This window comes from Pseudoliparis swirei, chromosome 7 (genome assembly GCF_029220125.1).
Source record: "Pseudoliparis swirei isolate HS2019 ecotype Mariana Trench chromosome 7, NWPU_hadal_v1, whole genome shotgun sequence".
In the NCBI taxonomy this organism is placed as follows: Eukaryota; Metazoa; Chordata; class Actinopteri; order Perciformes; family Liparidae; genus Pseudoliparis; species Pseudoliparis swirei.
In genome coordinates, this window is record NC_079394.1 from 20,879,325 (window position 1) to 20,899,021 (window position 19,697).

At 41.7% G+C, this 19,697-nt stretch overlaps 1 protein-coding gene across 2 annotated transcripts; it reads left to right on the top strand.

Moving 5' to 3' along the window:
* LOC130196959 (PDZ and LIM domain protein 5-like) lies at positions 1–15,641 on the top strand. 2 transcript variants are annotated; one of them, XM_056419396.1, is made up of 4 exons: positions 1–140; positions 513–742; positions 14,526–14,677; positions 14,915–15,641. In XM_056419396.1, exons 2-4 carry the CDS (start codon positions 644–646, stop codon positions 14,922–14,924), a joined length of 261 nt encoding a protein of 86 aa, XP_056275371.1. In that variant the 5' UTR covers positions 1–140; positions 513–643; the 3' UTR covers positions 14,925–15,641. The 2 variants fall into 2 exon arrangements, with proteins under 2 accessions (XP_056275371.1, XP_056275372.1); XM_056419397.1 differs by having other exon boundaries at positions 3–140; positions 14,884–15,641.
* Positions 15,642–19,697: the final 4,056 nt, after the last annotated feature.

The window sequence follows — 19,697 nt, forward strand, 5'->3', positions numbered from 1 at the left end:
AGCATTGCATCCTCCTCTGCCTCTCTCACACACAATACAGTGTGTTTACCGGGAAGGGGATAGTGACGGAGAAGCTAGAGATTACATTGTCAACCTGCCTGTGAAGGAATTACTTTCCTCTCTGGATTTCCATTAAAGAGGTACAGCCGTTCCATTAACAATATATTAGCACTAAATAGTAGGAACTGTGATGCAATTAGGATTGTTCGCTGTGTAATTGTACTCTTGTGAGGTTTTCCTGGGGGGTTGGGGGGCTGTAAGTATTTAAAAGCATACTCGGGTATCATTTGCATGTGTAATTGTTCATGTTTTCACCTGCGTACAAGTGTGCAGCCAAAAGGGAATTTGAATTAAAATATTTGTTTTTAACCATGAATATTCCTGTTTGTTTTTTGTGTTTACTAAAAGTGTCTGTCTAAAAATCCTTTCCCACTTGTCCTCTAAATGATATTTCTCTCTTCGCTTGTCTCATCATACAATGATGAATGCTTTTCCTTCCTATCTTCCCTCAGATATTAAATCAACACCCTAAAGGGAGCCAAAACCGCATTCCTACCAGTCATCAACACCCTCTGACGTCACTATTATCACCTGATCTGCTACACATTTTCTTGCCGTCACCATCATCACTTACGCGGAGACCATGAGCAGCAGCTACAGCGTCACACTCTTCGGCCCGGCCCCGTGGGGCTTCAGGCTGCAGGGAGGGAAGGACTTCAACTTGCCCCTCACCATCTCCAGGGTAGGACCAAAGCACACACACACACACACACACACACACAATCAGCCCCCCCAACCCCCCCCCCCCCACTATCACCCTCCTGTCCTTCCTTTCACCACCTCGCCCCCACCGCACTTGTCATAGCTCGCTCGGCCGATCACGTGCCGTCCGCCAAGTGTCGACCACACAGGAAACCTTGACTCGAAAACTTTCCTTCCACCTCACGTCTGAAGTGTCTGCAGCAAAAGTGCCGCAATCAAAGTTTCTGGCGCACGAGTCTTGGCTTCAGCGCCTTCTGCTCAAGCAAGTAACTTGATGGTCCTTTGGTTTCGGGGCCTTTCCGTGCTCCGAACGTCACCTCTTGTTCCCCTCTTAGTCTGCGGGTTCATTCACACGTTCAAGTTCACAAAAATGTGCAACCAAATAATGATCCTGAAACGGATCATCCAGCTGGAGCTTCTGTTCCGTTCTGCTGGGGCAGTGCATCTTCACTGGCACACACACACACACACACACACACAATCCCAGTGCGTTCACACGCACACAGATCACCACAACTGGGAGTGGACAGGCTAATGGCAACATGAGGCTGATGATGAATAGCTTGCCAGGTCCTGTGCCAATCCCCCTCGGGGCCGCTTTGGGTTGCCATGTTTGTGTTATTACTCTGGATGTGATACTTTCCCCACGAACTGAAGCCATGTGGATTCTTACCACAGTTGTGTGTTTGTGTCTGGGAGTGTGTGCCTGGACTCACAATTATGGAAGACGCTATCTGAGTAACAGAGTTGAAACAAAATGACAGGCAGATAGAAGACATGGGAAAAGAGAAAGAGGCAAACTAAAATGAAACAAAAGCAATAATTATTTTTATAGATTCCTAAATGTTTCCATGTGGATTTACCGTTACATCAAAAATAAGTAATTCTGATGAAAATAATGTGCATCACAACATTTATACTTGAAACATCGTTGATGAATATAAATACATGATGTTGAAGGTTCTCTTATCCCCAGAGAAGTTAGCAGGAACTAAACTATAATTGTCTCTGACCTTTACTGCGGTCTCACAATGACAGTTATATGGTTTGAGGTTTCAAGGCATTGGCAGCGTGAGCAAGAGCTGGTGCAGTTAAAATAAACGTTTGTTCCCTCGCTTAAGACTATAAAGTGGATCGTAAGTGGATCTTATACGACTTCTGAATATGCCATAATACTTCAAGGTTATTCCCTATGAGAAACAAGTCATGTCTAAAAATTCAATAAATCAGCCAAAGGAGAATTGAAGGAGAATCTCAGTTACTCCTCCCCATCTCTAGCCAGTTGATATCCAAATTGTTCACAGTTATAAATACCTTATTTAAATCCTAACTCACTTTCTTGTTTTCAATGTAGAAGTCCCAATATGATAGTTTATTGGGAGTTTGTGAAATAAAGACCAACTCTATCAAACACAACTTAACCTGTAGCTGTCTCTTGAATTTGTTTTGAAGTCAAATAAAATATATGTTGGAAAACAGAGCGACAGTGTATGGAAACACATTGTCCACAGAGGTGAAGGCCAGCTTGAGGCCAGTCCACGTGACACTCAGCAGGTCATCTATCTAGATTGGCCCCCCTCATTCTTATCGTTCATCCCATCATTGTTTTCAAGTGGTCTCTCTCTATCTGTCCTTCTTTTATTCATTATATCTAATGTAAGATATGACTTATTCCCACAATAAATATAGTTTTCAGTCTTCATACAATAATCAAACCAAATCTAATCTTATCCTTTAAAAAAAAATCCATGTTATGAGAAGGAAGGGCAGTGCTTCTGACCGCTCATCACCCAAATATATATATTTTATTATACTGTGTGTGTTTCTGTTGTGTGTTTCACACACATTGCTCTGTGCCAGTCCAACCAGGATGTTGCTTCTGTGAAAGGGGTAAACGCAGCACTCCTGCCAAGCCACACACAGCCTCACAGCTGCTATTGCTGAGCTCTGTATGAATGTGGATATTCTGTGTGTGTTGTTCACGGCATATGTCATAGTCATGGTATTATCGCATCGTACCGGCACTGCGTCAGAGGGTCGAGTAAAGGTGTAACCACAACTGTAAGTCCTGAGCTATCTGTCCAGTAACTGCTATTTTAATTTGTTTGTACAGGGTAGAAAAACAGTTTAATAACAGGCTAGGATTCTCAATACTGCTTCTCAAAGTGCCCATGAAACATTTTACTGCGGCAACCCAGTTTGAAATTGTCCATAAAAGGAGATATTTGGAGAAGTACAAATATTTTAGCAAAAGCTTGCAGCCTGAGAGACTGGGGTCCCCAAGTTCTCCTCCTGACGTATATGTATTGATAGCCTGCAGCACCTTAGACATAACCTGCATGAGTTAGTTTTCCACATTAATCAATATCCAATACATTGTAATGCCCAGGTACTGTTCAGCCAATCAGCTGGACGTATGAGTCCACTCGCTCAGCTGGCGCTGGTTAAAGAGAGCAACGGGAGTGGAAGCTGGTAAATACTTTATAGACGCAATGGTCATCAGACTATTAATATTAATACCTTGTCTTTGAGTGACGCAACCATTCCATGAGTATGTGCTGCGAAAAGATTTTCTAGTAAATTAGCTCGCAGAAGTATTCCTGTAAATCCTCATTGAAACCATCGATCTGGAAATCCATTTCCTCGTTTAACGGATCAAAATATTTTCAAGAACAAGGTCCCTCATGTTTGGAAACCGAAAATAGCGGCCCTCTATTCCCGGTTCAATGCACGACACGGTGAATCAATATTTAAACCTTTCTTCGGGGCAGCCCACTTACAGAATCCATCGCCGACATAATTTAGGGGAACGCAACCCAGGGGAGCGAGTGCATTAAGATCCAGAAATAAATGCGTCGTTTCTCAGGTCAGCATTCACGAGGCAAATCGATCCTGGATCTGTTGCCCTGTTTTAAGAGCTCCCGGGTCCAGGCTGAATAATGACCAGAGTGCATCTTGGGTATTTTAGAGACTCCCAAGTCTGCAGCATTGTGCCAGGAAGGGTCGATAATAATGCATCCATCTGCGAGTCCTTCCTCTAGTCTAGAGCTATACATGCATGATTAACAATAACAACTGGTTTTAGAGAAGTGTTAATCACAGGCGATAGATTTTGTGCCGCGAATACAGAAAGATGCAACGCTATAATCGATAATTACACCTATTCACGGAAGAATGCAGTTCTTGTAACTAGTGGTCTGCCTCCCGCCTCCTGTGCTTCACCAGGTGATGATGAGAGTAGACCACGGTGATGGGTCTCTTTCAAAGACTGTTCTATACATGGTGTCTGTCTTCTTGCCTCTATTTCCTCCTCGTACAGTTCTGGCTCATACACTCACAGCGCATCACTGTCCAGGTCTCCGTGCCCTCACCTTTCACACCAGATTAACCGAGCCAGCTCCTCCACGTGACCGGTAATATCGACATCTATCTTCATCAAACAAGCTCACGCGCTTCCCTCTGAATATTTATCTTTCTATCTTAGAGAAATAGACCTAGAGCCAGAATCAACAACTTATCCTTTCCTCTCCCACACATCAGCCTGAGGTGTGACATTGTTGGCACCCACTTGTTGTATTTGGACAACGTAACAGACTTTCACACAGCAGCGCGATTATTAATCTTACACCTCGTAACATTTGTGAGATCTGACATTGTCTGACGCATTTGTGAGGTTGGTAGGCATCGTAATAGCAGTGATGAGTTGAGAGGAAAGAGGAGGATTACTTCATGAAGACGAGCCCATACCTTCCGATTGTACGTTGACAGTTATCTGGTCCTGCTGGTGACCTCACTCAGACATTTCTGCCTTCACCGGTAATGCGCCGACTAATCCATTTAAAAAAGCCCTCTCAGTCACACATGCCAATACACAAACCGTGCTGAAATTAACCCTTTCATTCAGGGTCACACTATCTACTAGTTTAAATGACTCGTGTCAGTGAACACACCTTACCAAAGACAAACCATAACACGGTAATAACATATACTGAGAGAATTATCCTTTAAAAGGTGTTTTTTATACAGAACCATATGAGGCCTGAACACTTTCATAACGGAGACAGACAAGCACCTTTATACTGAATATGTATCATTTAATTTCACATGTCACTTTAACACAACTACTTACAGTATCCTGTCCACAGCACTGTTATCTGTTTGTTCACTTTTTACAATTTTTATACCATTGTAAATGTAATGTTTAAATTCTTGCACTATGTTGACTGTTGATTGTTGTTGGTTTGTCCAATTCTTCGTGTGTCTAACACACGTATAGCAGATAAATGTTTCTGATTCTGATTCTGATTCTAATTTCACAATGAAGAGACTTGAATGCCCTATTTGCGGTTATAATGTATTTTCCACAGTCGTTGCTAATCGGTCCGTGCCTCCTCTGCCTTCCTCCCAGCATACCGGCCTCATGGTATCATCTTTATTCAGACAAATAGTGGTTGACTACAATAACTGATAGATATACAACTGCAATGGCTGTGGGTTAGCAGCTCAATAGAAGGAAAACAGCTGGAGCGATATCCTCTTTCCTCTTCGGCTTCGAGGCATTTGATCGTGATGCTTTGTTTGGACGTTGTTCAGCCGACTCAGACCCTGAAGTCTCATTCCTTCTGGCAGAATGGAGAAGAATAGAAGTAGCACTGAAATAGAAGACACAGCTGGCACTTTGGTTCACTACTGATTGGCTTATTTAAGGGGCCTTGCATGCACTGCTGTGTTTGCAATGAGGCTTATTGTTATTGTTATAGACACAATTTTTAAATATTGTTCACTTCGTCATTGACTAGAAACCTCTTGATATTTACACCTTACTAAAGATTCAAGCAGTTTTCATTCCCACATTCTCTGGATGGATTTCTCAACCCGCTGAGCTGCAACTTGATTTATAACACATGAGTAATGACACTCAAAATATAGAAACATAATTGTTACCCTAACTCATTTTCATGTTTTTTGGCACGGTTTTTCATTTCAAATGTTGACTAATAGCGTTCCAATTAGAAGATGTTATAAACAAGTTAAACATGATTAAACCTGTAACTTAATACCACTATTTTGGATAAATGACAGACTGTAAGTGTGTGTACCACTGATGACGCACACTCTGGGTTCTGGGTTCATAATGGAATAAGAACAATCCAGAATTCTTGTGTTATTATGGCTGTATTCCTGAGAGTGTGTTCACCAGCTTTGCCAATGCTAAGTCCCGCAGCGCCATGACACTCACAGCATTGAGTCTGGCCATGCATGCTGGCTTGTTCATTCTAGTTTAAAAAGTGCAGTTAATTTTTACAACTTGAAATAATGTCATGTGGATTTGTTGAGTTTGGTGCCGTGTGTAGTGTAATAATATCGTCCTCCGTTGCATATGTTACACGCCACTGTAACCACCTCACTTAATGGACACTACCGTTCAAAAGTTTGGGGTCACTTAGAAATGTCTTTATTTTTCAAAGAAAAGCACTGTTTTTTCAATAAAGATAACATTAATCAAAAATACACACTATACATTGTTAATGTGGTAAATGACTATTCTAGGTGGAAACGTCTGGTTTCTAATGAAATATCTCCAGAGGTGTATAGAGGCCCATTTCCATCAACTATCACTCCAGTGTTCTAATGGTACATTGTGTTTGCTAATCGCCTTAGAAGACTGATATCTGATTTGAAAACCCTTGTGCAATTATGCTAGCACAGCTGAAAACAGTTATGCTGGTGATATAAGCTATACAACTGGCCTTCCTTTGAGCTTGAAGTTTGAAGAACAAAATTAATACTTCAAATATTAATCATTATTTCTAACCTTGTCAATGTCTTGACTATATTTTATATTCAATTTTCAATTCATTTGATAAATAAAAGTGAGTTTTCATGGAAGACACGAAATTGTCTGGATGACCCCAAACTTTTGAATGGTAGTGTACATGTGAAGGAAACATCCAGCTGTCAGTACTTAAAGAAAGAGTGCCAGTTTATTGTGTTGTTGTTTACTTGTTCTTGATTTGCCTTTAACACAACCTCTCAAAGACTAAATTGTATTTAGTTTTTTCCAAAAAGTATTAATGTATTGATACCCTGTGGAGTTTTTGATCTTTAGTGTTATTTAGCAATGTTGTTTTTTGTTTATTAATTTATTGGATCCCCATTAGCTGACGCCTTAGCGACCGCTAATCTTCCTGGGGTCCACAGAAAGGACAAAATACAATACATACAAAAACATACAAAACATATCGTGAAACCAACAGTTAAAAATAGTACAACAAAGTAAAAAATAGTGCAGTCAGATGCACAGTACAGTCGAAGGATAAGATATATGTTATGCAATTCAACTTAATTCATACAAAGAAAAAGAAAAAGAAAATCAGATGACTAAAAAGCAATAGAATACGTCAAGTGGTGAATGTTCTTAGGTGCGCCTTTAATTGTTTTTTGAATGACAAATTATTACTCATGTGAGTTAAACGAGGAGGTAGTAAGTTCCAAGCGGTAATTGCACGATAGATAACAGTACGTTTGAGGTGGTTAGTTCTTGGGGTTGGCGGTATCAATTGACCTCAACTAGCATTCCTTGTGTTATGGTTATGTCTGTTAAATGTGTATTGTAACTGATTGAAGAAATATACCGGTGTCTGATTAAATACTACTTTCCTGAAAAACATGAGAAGACAAAAGTGAAGTTGAGTTTCAACTGAGAACCATGACAGGCGAGAGTGCATATATGCAGTATTAGTTCTAATTGAACACTGGAGTGCTAATCTGGCAGTTCTGTTTTGAACCATTTGTAGTTTATGTATGTCCTTCTTAGCAGCCACTGCCCATATGAATGGACAGTACATCAGATGACAAAAGACCAGGGAGTGTAACACCTGACAAACAATAGGGAGAGGTAAATAAGCAAAGCACTTTCTGGTCATAGCTATACCCCTTCCCATCTTAGTGACAATGCTGTTGATGTGCTCAGACCACGACAACTGTTCATCCAACACTACACCCAGTAGTTTGACCTTCTGGACCTTTTCTATCGCTGAACCTGACATTGACAGGTGAAGCTTTGTGTCACCGTTAAGTGTATTCCTAGAGCCAAACACAATGCATTTAGTTTTAGAAATGTTCAGGGCTAGCTTATTCACTTTCACCCAATCAGACACTCTCTCCAGATCCTGATTCAGAATGGTAGCAAGTTCCAGTTTGTTTGAAGAATAGCTGTACAGTGTTGTGTCATCAGCATACATTACCATGTTGGAGTTTTTAATTGACAAAGGGAGATCATTTGTGAAAATTGAAAAGAGTAAAGGGCCCAAGCAGCTCCCCTGTGGAACAGCTGACATGTCTACAGTCTGATAAACTACCATTATAAAAGACTCTGAGATCTCTCAGAGAGATAGCTAACCATCCAAGAGAGTGCAGTTCTGCTGAATCCATAACTTTCAAGTTTGGTAATCATAATATTTGAATAAATCAGAGGAATCATTGCATCTACCTTTGGTGGATATAATAACATCAAAAGATAGCAGCATACTTCTAATGAGGCTTATCAGAGGGTGATTATGCCTAAATGGGGGCTTCTTGTGAGTGTGGCAGATCTCTTTCTCTCTTGTGCAAAGTTTGATGTTTGAAGTAGACAATGTGTGTGTGTGTGTGTGTGGGTTTGGCAGCTGTTGCTGCAGTGAGCTGTCTCTAAAAACCTGAGGCCAAATGTCCTTTTCCTTATTAAGTTTTCACATTCACATACAAGCCAAGCCATACAAGTGATTATTAGACACAACAAAGAAAGGAGCAGTTACTTACAGATACTCCCATTAGATTAAGTGCGTGTGTGTGTGCATGTTTAAGCGTGTGTGTGTGAGTATTCGAGTGCCGGCACGGGTACACATGTGCAAACACACGCCCTTCATATATTGTTACGTCATTTAAAAACATTCACAAGTGGACTGAGGCCCTTAACGCAATTGCTCTAGAACATTATATTGATCCCAGAGCGTTGTGTCTTTATCGCCAGCAGTGATGTGTGCCGTCCACTTCTATTCATTCGTAATGCAATGGACTCTTTTGGATTCTCGGCTGGAACTCGGAGGAAACAATCGGGTCGGACTCGTTATAACGGCTGGAAAAGAACAGTGGATTTTGTCGGATAGACACTACATACATCCTGTTTTAGGTATTTCCATGATGCAGTGTGGCTGCACGGTGGTGTAGTGGCTAGCACTGTCGCCTCACAGCAAGAGGGCCGTGGGTTCAATTCCCGGTCGGGGCGGTCCTTCTGTATGGAGTTTGCATGTTCTCCCCGTGGCAGCGTGGGTTCCCTCCGGGTTCTCCGGCTTCCTCCCAAAGACATGCAGTCAGTTTAATTGATCTCTAAATTGCCCAAAGGTGTGAATGTGATTTTGAATGGTTGTCCGTCTCTATGTGAGCCCTGGATGGACTGGCGGCCTGTCCAGGGTGTCCCCTGCCTTCGCCCTATGTCAGCTGGGATCGGCCACAGCGACCCGTGACCCTAATGAGGATGAAGTGGTATGGATAATGGAATGGAATGATGCAGTTGAACTTACTGCATGATTAACCTCATTCAGGAGGATACATGAAGCTTTCCCTGACAGTTTAATATGTGTCAACGATGGATCCAGCTCAGTTGACGTCTGCCCCAGCTTCTGTGTGCTGTACTTTCTAAAGTTTTCCCTCTCTTTTAAGTTTTTCCCATCTCTATCTCCATGTCTCCTTCATACATCTTACTGGCCTCTGTATTTCTTCCACTGTTTCATATCCTTCAAATCCATCTCAATTTCTTCACATAAGGTGCTGTCGTCAGTTTACTGTTTGCATTTCAGAGCACTGAAGCTCACATTCTATTTCCCTCACACATATTCAATGTTGATATCCATACTCTGGTTATAAATGACGAGCTGGCCCATAAACAAAAAGGTTTTTGATAAAAAATGATGGTAATGGAAATTGTTTCCTCATTAAATATATTACACATGTACAATTAAGGATCATTTCCTGTCATGTAGGATAATAAAAGGTAATAACTCACCAGAGTGAAATAAATATTTCCAAAGGCTGGCATATGGTGGCTGCCTTTGTAGATTTTAGAGTTACGTTGAACAATGTGAGTATTCGTGTCTCTTGCTCTGAGTGTTTCAATCTGTCACTGCCTGTGCTGAAAGCAGCCATTGTTCAAAGCACTCAAACTGGTCAGTGTGTGTTCAAACCAGAGCGTGTTTAAGCACCCAGCTCGTCCTTATTGCGATGTGTTGGCACCAATTCACTTTTTTAGAGCACTTAAATCAGACATGTGTTGAAAACTGACGTTGCTGGAAGCATAATGGCAAGTTCATCTGTGAAGGCTTTAACACACTGCATGTGTTTTACTCTTTCTTTTGAGTTTTGACAGGAATATTGACCCTTTCACTTTTGAACGAATGCCTTTGCACACAATATTATGAATTATGAAGGAAGCTAGTACAAGCAGATACCATCTTTTATAAATTGCAAAACACACTTTATTATTGCTAATAGCCCTTATGAAGATAGATAACGTCATCCAGCAGACACTCGAGGGACTGAAGGAATTTTGTGATTTCTTACATTTTTAAAAAGGTGCAGACAAACAATGTCGACTTGCCGACAGTTTGTGTCGTAATCAGTTCCTCAAATATTTTTGTTGTTTATTTTAGGGGACTTGTTGGTTTCCAAACAACTGATGAATCCTTTTCGCTCTGTTTTAGATAGATAGATAGATATATACTTTATTAATCCCCAAGGGGAAATTTGTCGTAGCAGTAGCAGCACCAATAAACCAAACACACATGAATAAAAAATAAAAAATAAAATATAAAAACAGGGATGAAAGATATAGAAGCATACAAAGCAAAATATAAAATAAAATATATATGTATATATACAACATATATGCATACACAATACACAATACTAATGACAATTAAACTAAATATAAAAACACCAAATATAGACATATATAGTTTTGTTCTGGATACTAACTTCTGAGAAAGAAATATCTGCAGTCTTTAACTGTCTTTTTTTCTTTTAGATTTCACGTAGAAATATCATCCATTGTTGATAGAGAACATCTTCATCAGAGCATGACAGTGGGCTTTTTATGTCTGCTCATTTTCTGAGAAGGATTTTAACGCAGTCTTCATGGCAACTTTAGTCCCTTTTGTCATGGTGAGATCAACAAGTCCCAGATTAGAAAATTCCTCCCCCGTTTTCTATTTTCTCATGTGGTTCAGTCGCCTCAGTGTTGGGATGTTTGTATTCAGAGGGTTATTCATTAAAGTTGTGGTCAAGTGCACATTCGGAGCAGAGCTGAGCTGCTGTCGGAGATATATGAATATGCTTGTACTGGATTACCGTCTCCAGTGGTTTTGTGTGCCGTATGAACGCTGCTGTTTTCTGACATGGCCAAAGCAACACTTGGCCTTTTTACTTGGTAGAGTATTGACATTTGTCTTTCTGGTTTTTCTCAATGATTTGTTTCACTCTCTTTGAAATGAACATTAAAAGGACTTTTTTTACTCGTAGTGATTGAAAACAAATGTTTTCTTTTGGAAACATATCCTGCCAGCACAAATCCTTTTACTGAGACTTAATTACAATGAGGACGTAGAGATGAAACACTTCCAACACAAAATAAACCTTTTTTACTCTCTGTTTGTTGTATGGACCGATGATCAGAATCAGTTGACCTCTCCGGGATGGATGCAGGTTCCTTGGATGCGCAGTGAGGTTTCTGGATGAGGAGAGGGAGAGAGGTAGTGGTTGAGTGGTTGTGTGTGTGGGGGGCGGAAGAACAGAGCACTAATTGGCTGAAAACGTATAATTGAACATTTTGTAGTGAGCATTTGTTTCCTGACAATGCCAGAGAGCATGAAAACACTCCTTAAAAATGGGTCAAAAGGCAAAGAAAGAGCCCCCAGATTCAGCTTTTTTCTTCTTCTTCTCCTTCCCCTCTGTTCCGGCCTTCCTTTCCATCCACGCATTTCTAATCATTATCAAGACGATCCCTCACTCCTCTCTTCTTCCTGCCCTCTGAGGTCGTGAGTGGTGGCGAGTGATGTTGCGTGTGTTGGGCTGATATGACTATAAAAGGTTGGGGCTGCTGAGCCGTCACGCTAATCCGGGTGCAGAGTCTCTTTTATTAGCCCGGCCTGGCTGTCTTTGTGTGGGAGCGAGAGACAAAGATAGAGGCAGAGGAAACAGACCAGAGGTGGCACGTAACACACCAAAGACCTCCTCATCCTGGACTGTCGTTTCTCATTCAGCACAAACACATTTTCTCGTCAAAGCTCCGAATACAATAGCTGCACTTGAAGTGATGTATGGTGGGTAAGAGCCACTTCATAGCTGGAACAACAAAGTGGTCTATGTGTGTGTGTGTGTCTGTGTGTGTGTGTTCAGTAAAGTGTTATGTGTGGGGTCTTTTCTCCTCCGTGTCAAAAGGAACAAATGACCTCACTCCCCTTTGGTCACACGTTGACCTTCTGTCTGACCACGAATGGTCAGAATCACAGCTGCTGCTGCCTTTTTGTTCTCCAAGGACTTCAAGAATATCCAAGCCCCCTTTTTCAACACTATAACAAACACACATAATCAAAATCAATACGATATCATTGTATTTTTTTAATTTCGCAATGACACCATCACATTGGACTTAGATGAAGTGCTTTGGCGTCATGGGAAAAAAGACAAGAGATACTGAGTGGAACATCCTACGCACATTTCCAAATGTGTCCCCGTCCTCCAGATAAGAACGTCTCTGGTTTATTTGACACACGCTGCCACCAATGTGGCAATGCATTGTTGGGGACAGGGACTTTGGGATTAGGATGGTAATACAAAAATGACTGATGTGAAAAGAACTATTTTCATTTCCTTTTTATTTCATCTATTTAATTATTTGAGCAGGGACCGTACACATTAATCAACCATGGGGTAAATGTGTCAGTCTTAGCTAAGGCTAAAATTCAACTGTAGTCCCTGTGGTCAGATGTTAGAAGACTTCACTAATGGAGAGAGGTTAACACAGAAACATCTTAAAAAAGCAATAAACATACAGGTTATGATTAAATACTGGCCTCATCATAACTATCAGAAACAAACAAAAACGTCTCCATATTTATTATTAACACAAGAATTAAAATACAATTAAACTGTTTCTCCTGTTTTTTCTTTCAATACATTATTTTTGTGTCAACATCCCTTACATCATTTAACCCTCCTGTTATCTTTCAGGTCAATTTGACCCCATTCAATGTTTAATGTCGGTGTTCTTTCGGGTCAATTTGACCCCAGGCTGTTTTTCACTGTGTCAAACATATAAGAAATATCAACTTTTTTATATTTTTAAAGGGCTATTTAGGTACTCAACAAACAAACATAAAGTACCTCACCCTTAAACTTGGGAAACAATATTAATTCTAATAATTTTCTGGAAGTTTTAATCGCTGGGGTCAAATTGACCCCGAGGGTAAAATATGTTAGTAAATGTAAAGGTAACAGGAGGGTTAAAATAATCTGCTTCACCTGGACACTTCAATAGCACATCAACTTCCAAACAGGAAACAGGATGAGTTTCAACACATAAATATAGAACACAATTACACATTTAATCTAATTGGATTTTATGTCTTTGTGGGCTCCACTTGTGTGCCTGTAAAGTTGTTTGTTGCCTCGCAACTTGTTTACAGAATCTGTTCAGCATTGCTCACAAATAGATGGGCCATCGGCAGTGATGGGCGTGGAGCATATTACAGTCGTTCCCCCAGCATGATTGTAGTTATATATTTAACATTTCTGTCAAGAGCAGGATGGATTGTAACATTTGTGCAAAATTCATTAACACAAGCCCTGTCGTCCAACACGAGTTCCTTTGTTTAGCTTGAATCTGGCTCAAATTAACCCGCAGTGGAAGTGCAGCAATTACACTTTGTTTAGAGGCAGATATTTGAAGCATACCTACAAAAATAATTGGATTAGCTTAAAACCAGAGACAAGTGGAGAGCATACATATTTTATGAGGCATGCAAACTAAGAGATGTAGGCCTGTAATTGCTGTTACCTCAAAGCCAATAAATCTGGTACATTTTTGCAACATTTAGAGTCCTACATGAGCTATTTCTCACCTTTTAACTGCATTTTGTACGGTGTATAATGACATAATTATTTTTTACTGGGAGATGTTGAAAGATGGTCTCCTGCTCTTTGTAATATAATTTATTTTTCAATGTTCAACCAAACAGTTTTGGCCATTAAGCTTTTCTGATACATGTTCAGTGCTTATGTGCTGATAAAAAAATCTCTTTCATATTATGGAACAACCCTCCTATAAAAATGGCCACACTTGGACAGAAGGCTCGCGTTGGGGCTGCGATCCTTCTTCCCACACAGGCTGCGGTGAAGAGCCATTTTAAACCGTTCTCTTTTCTCTTAACAAGCCGTAAGCCCAGTATGACAGCGGGTCATAAATAAGAAACAAAGGGAACTCAAAGATGAAGGCTCCTGCTATTAGACACACGCCAGTGAACGTACAGTGGGACCATCATCATGCGGTAGAGGACCGGGTCTTTCATTAGCTTCACCCACATACTTCTGTAATGCAATGGATACATACGTCTTTCGATAAATGCAGACTCAATGTGTTCTTCCCACCCTCCGGTTTAATAATCCTGACTGTGATGCTGTTGGTTACGCACACACACTTCAAGCTGTTTGTGGTTTCTGTGTCTCTGCAGCTGACGGATGGTGGGAAGGCAGCTAAAGGTGGCATTGGTATTGGAGACATGGTCCTGTCTATTGGCGGCATCGCCGCCGAGGGCATGAACCACCTGGAGGCCCAGAACAAGATCAAGAGCTGCTCCGGTAACCTCAGCCTCAACCTACAGAAGTAAGCCATGAGCAAAATGTGTGTGTGTGTGTGTGTGTGTAGTAGTTGTAAATTCACTTCACTTTAGAAGGATTTAATATATGGTGGGAAGCCATGCTTTGCCTTTCAAACGCTCCCAAACAACCCATATCTTCAAATGTAAAGTCTGTGCTTCCCCTTTGGACCCAGACACCCCGCTTACATGCAGATGTTCGCTGTTGTTGCAGGAGGTAATCTTTGCTCTAACAACACCATTAGTTCTGCATGATGTCCCATTCCCTGAAGGAACGAGGAATAACTGAAATCGCAGCGAGAGCATCACACATGTGGACCGCCGCCTCTTCCCCAAGGCCCACTCCTCTCTGTTTGGTGTCATCCTGTTGTACAGTGGAGCTGATTTAGCACAAGCACTCTTGTCGCAGTGTGTGTGTGTTTGTGTGCGTGTGTGTGTCTCTGTGTGTGTGGCTTTTATATTGGTTCTCATGTGGTTTGAATGGTCCGGTTCTTTGGCAGCATCTGTAGGCAAGCGTGCGTTTCATTTAACCCTCCTGTTACCTTCGGGTCAATTTGACCCCATTCAATGTTTAATGTCGGTGTTCTTTGGGGTCAATTTGACCCCAGGCTGTTTTTCACTGTGTCAAACATATAAGAAATATCAACTTTTTTATATATTTAAAGGGCTATTTAGGTAGTCAACAAACAAACATAAAGTACCTCACACTTAAACTTGGAAAACAATATTAATTCTAATAATTTTCTGGAGGTTTTAATTGCTGGGGTCAAATTGACCCCAAGGGTAAAATATGTCAGTAAATATAAAGTTAACAGGAGGGTTAAACATTGAATGGGGTCAAATTGACCCTAAGGTAACAGGAGGGTTAATTACAAAGTTCACGGATCCTCCTGGATCTACAGTACGCAGCACATACAAAGGTCAAATTAATCGATTTTGCTCCAGTATATGAAATAAAAATAAATAAAACCATTCTGTCCTCCCTCCATGACTTTCATCTTCCTACCCTGAGCATGTCCTCTAATTTGTCTCCAAATGATGACAGACCCAAGATGTTTTTTTTGTCTTTTGGTCAAGTGGCAGAGAACACTTACTGTAATACCACATCGCTTATTGTGATGTGGCTTTCTGTGAAAGAGAGACCATGATCAAACTCTCATGTGAATGACGAGTGAAGCAGGTCTTATAATAACACTTGGCTAAAGATCGTCAGGAGATGATTTAGCTGTCAAAGTGGAAGTTCATATTCTGATGGATTACTGAGGTTTTTATCGTGAAGAAAGTCTGACAACAATGTGGAAGATCTTTATACTACCCATCGGTCCGGCAGTCGTTGGATGTATACCTTTAAGCTGATTCAATTACACTGTACAGCCTTTCTCACCATATTGACAACAATTAAATATTTGTTACTAATTGATTATTACATTGATTAATGTTATGCAAAGTGTAGTTTAGCTCATGGTTTGCAACAATACTTCCTCACATGCATGTGACTTCATAGTTTGTCTTCCTAAAGCCGCACTAAATATGTGGATGAGACCACTAATGGATTCAATATTTCTGTGCTTCATCTAATACTTGGCATATAGTGTTGTGTATTCAGAAAGTGTCATGCCGAGGTCAACATCTGGACTTTAATAGGTTTACGTGCGTAATGGAAAGAAACAAGCTTGTCACTCCTTTGTGTTATTTTTTATCGGCGTTGCTCGCTTCTCTTTTAGTTTTTCCTCTGTGCACATTGGGTTTGTCCCTGGGTCAGATAGCAACAGGAATGATAACGGCAAAAAGGATGCAGAGAGATGTTAACAATTCACGTGGTGTCTGCATGTGTGTATTTTAAAAGGAGACACGTTGTTATTCCTCGTCCAAATAAACGAGCGATGGGGAGAAAAGATAGACGGCAGATGTGTGGACAAGACAAGGAAAGGCTGCAGAATAAAGTCGTTTCTCCAGGCTGAACCTAAACTCATGCAAAGCTGGATTTACCTCAGTTCAAATTATTTTTAAGGATGACATGGCAGATGTAAACAGGGCCAAATTATCCTGGCACTAAATTGAACAGAACTGGGATTTATTGCCTGAAAGGTAAAGCCATGTGGATAAATGGATGTAAAAACCATGGTCACCAGTGTAAATAATACAATCCCACATTCTGTGAGACTTATTTCTAGAGTGGAAAATCCATCGCAGGAAAGCAAGCAGCACTGAAATTGCTGCTAACAGGTGCCAACATCACACCGGGGTATGTTTGTTGTCGCCCCACTCGGCTCACATCAGTCAGCGATAACTGAGCTGACCAGCGTCGAGGCCGGTTTCAAATCAGAGAGCTCTGCACATTCTTAGAAAAACAACAACACTTTGATGAGCGGTAGATTACAGATACCTGACTCAGATTTTTTGCGACTCGTTTAGCAAACTGGTTTGAGGCTTTGGCAGTCAGCTGGTTACCCTGTTAAAACAGGAAGCTTAGTACAGCTTAGTACCACTTTATTCTTGAGAACCAAATCTCACACACATTAAAGGCTGTTTGATCGGCTTCTTTTTTCCCTCTTTATTTGATTTATTTTCATACTTGCAAAGATTCCACCTCAGTTGCTTCACTGTTTGTTTCAAGAGTGCGTGCAGCGTGCACAGAATCAGAATCAGAATCAGAAACAGTTTTATTGCCAGGAATGTTTACACAAACGAGGAATTTTTTTTGGTGGAAGGTGCAACATTTGGACATGACAAACAAACAACAATCAACACGACAGAAAGACAACAAATAATGTGAAAGTGTTTGGGTGTGTGCTTCAAGTGGTGTGTTTTAGTTAAAAGTGTATGTTACGCGTGGCGTGTGTTTAAGTTAAAGTGCATGCAAATAAAGTGGCATGTGTGTGGAGGAGGCCTCAAGTTAAAGTGCATGTTAAAGTGACGTGTGTGGAGGAGGGAAGAAGAAGGAGGAGGGAGGAGGAGTGGGAGGAAGAGGAAGAGGAAGGAGCGGGAAGAAGGAGGAGAGAGGAAGGTGGAAGAAGAGGTGGTAGTCCTGGGGGTGACAGTCAGTCAGTCCGGGTTCCATTGATGAGCCCGACCGCCGACGGAAAAAACTTTGGTGTGGCGGGTGGTCTTTGTCATGATGGACGCAGCCTCCTCCCGAGGAGGGACTCGAACAGGAGTGTCCAGGGTGGGAGGGGTCAGCGACAATCTTTCTGGCCCGCTTCAGTGACCTGGAAGTGAACAGGACCTGGAGGGAAGGCAGATTGCAGCCGATAACCCTCTCGGCCGAGCGGATGATGCTCTGCAGCCTGCACTTGTCTTTGGCTGTGGCTGCAGGGTGCCAGACGGTGATGGAGGAGCAGATGATGGACTCAACGATGGCCGTGTAGAATTGTACCATCATTCTCCCTGGCAGGTTGAATTTCCTCAGCTGCCTCAGGAAGAACATCCTCTGCTGGGCCTTCTTGGTGATGGAGCCGATGTTCAGCTCCCACTTGAGGTCCTGGGTGATGATGGAGCCCAGGAAGCGGAAGGACTCCACAGCGTCGACGGGGGAGTCACACAGGATGAGAGGGTGGGTGGGCTGCATTCCTCCTGAAATCCACAACCATCTCCACTGTCTTTAGAGCGTTGAGCTCCAGGTTGTTCTGGCTGCACCAGGTCACCAGGTGGTCAGTCTCCCACCTGTAGGCGGTCTCGTCACACCAGAGATGAGCCCAATGAGGGTGGTGTCATCCGCGAACTTTAGGAGCTTGACGGACTGGTGACTGGAGGTGCAGCTGTTGGTGTACAGGGAGAACAGCAGAGGGGAGAACACAGCCTTGGGGGGAACCTGTGCTGGTGGTCCGGGAGCCTGAGACGTGTTTCCCCAGCCTCACGTGCTGCTTCCTGTCGGTCAGGAAGTCTGTGATCCACCTGCAGGTGGAGTCGGGCACGTGCAGCTGGGAGAGCTTGTCCTGCAGCAGGGACGGGATGATTGTATTGAAAGCAGAGCTGAAGTCCACAAACAGGATCCTGGCGTAGGTTCCTGGGGAGTCCAGATGCTGGAGGATGTAGTGAAGACAACCTTCTCTGGATTTGCATGCGTTTGAGGCGACAGCAGCGCAGTGTGTACGTTGGTTACAGGGCTGTAAGTGTGTCGCTTCATCACAGCGGGATATACTAGATTAGTTTTATCAATGTTGCTACAATGATTCAGTTAATTGTTTAAAACTGTCTACCATCTTATTCTTATAATCTACAGTATATTTCTACAGTGTATTGAAGGCCGTTTCTCTCACATAAAATTAAACAGCTTTCCTATATATCTGGAATAGCGGCAATGGAATAAATAGTTACTCCTCTGTTTTATTTGACATTATAAATCATTTCCTGAGTTGTTGTTGTGTCTTGGAATGCACTCTGTTTTGTTACGCTCTCAAAAACCTCCAGAGCCTCCAGAGTCCAGAGCCTCCAGAGCCTGCTGTCCAACTGAATCATAGTGCGTGTCTCCTGCCGACAGAGAGGGAGGTTTAAATATTGAAAGAAACAGGGAACGCTAACAGAAGTCATGGGAGGGCGATGGGAGTAACTGAGCAACGAGATGAAAGAGAGACACGCAAACAACATAGAGATGGATTCTCCAAGACAGGTCAACTGGGTTGACATCCCCAGTTTCTGTAAACCCTTGATGGCACCAGGTGAGAACGTTATCACTGCTCCATGTCTGGATTCATAATAGCCATATTATTTAAATTTGATTACTGATGACTGACTTGGGGGGGGGGGGGGCAAAGGCTGTTGAGCTTCTGGGAATTTCTTTGGTCGGTGAATCATTTTCTTCTTCAGCTGAAACTGAATTCCATTTGGATGAGAACTGTAAATAACAACTCAATAACAAATTAAACACACACACACACATTGAACTGAGAAAGAATGGATGACAATGTTTATATACTACTAACAGACAAATATGTTTCTTATTAACACAATCTGGAAACCTTATTGATTCCTAACAAGAAGGGGGGGGGTTGAAAAGATGATGAAAGATTGGCAGAAATAAGGTCTACA

What these genes read in the sequence shown, in the direction of transcription:
- LOC130196959 (XM_056419396.1), top strand. Translation starts at nt 644, where the DNA reads ATGAGCAGCAGCTACAGCGTCACACTCTTCGGCCCGGCCCCGTGGGGC. An exon ending in TGCCCCTCACCATCTCCAGG is followed by an intron (nt 743 to 14,525) that starts GTAGGACCAAAG and finishes GTGTCTCTGCAG; the next exon opens with CTGACGGATGGTGGGAAGGC.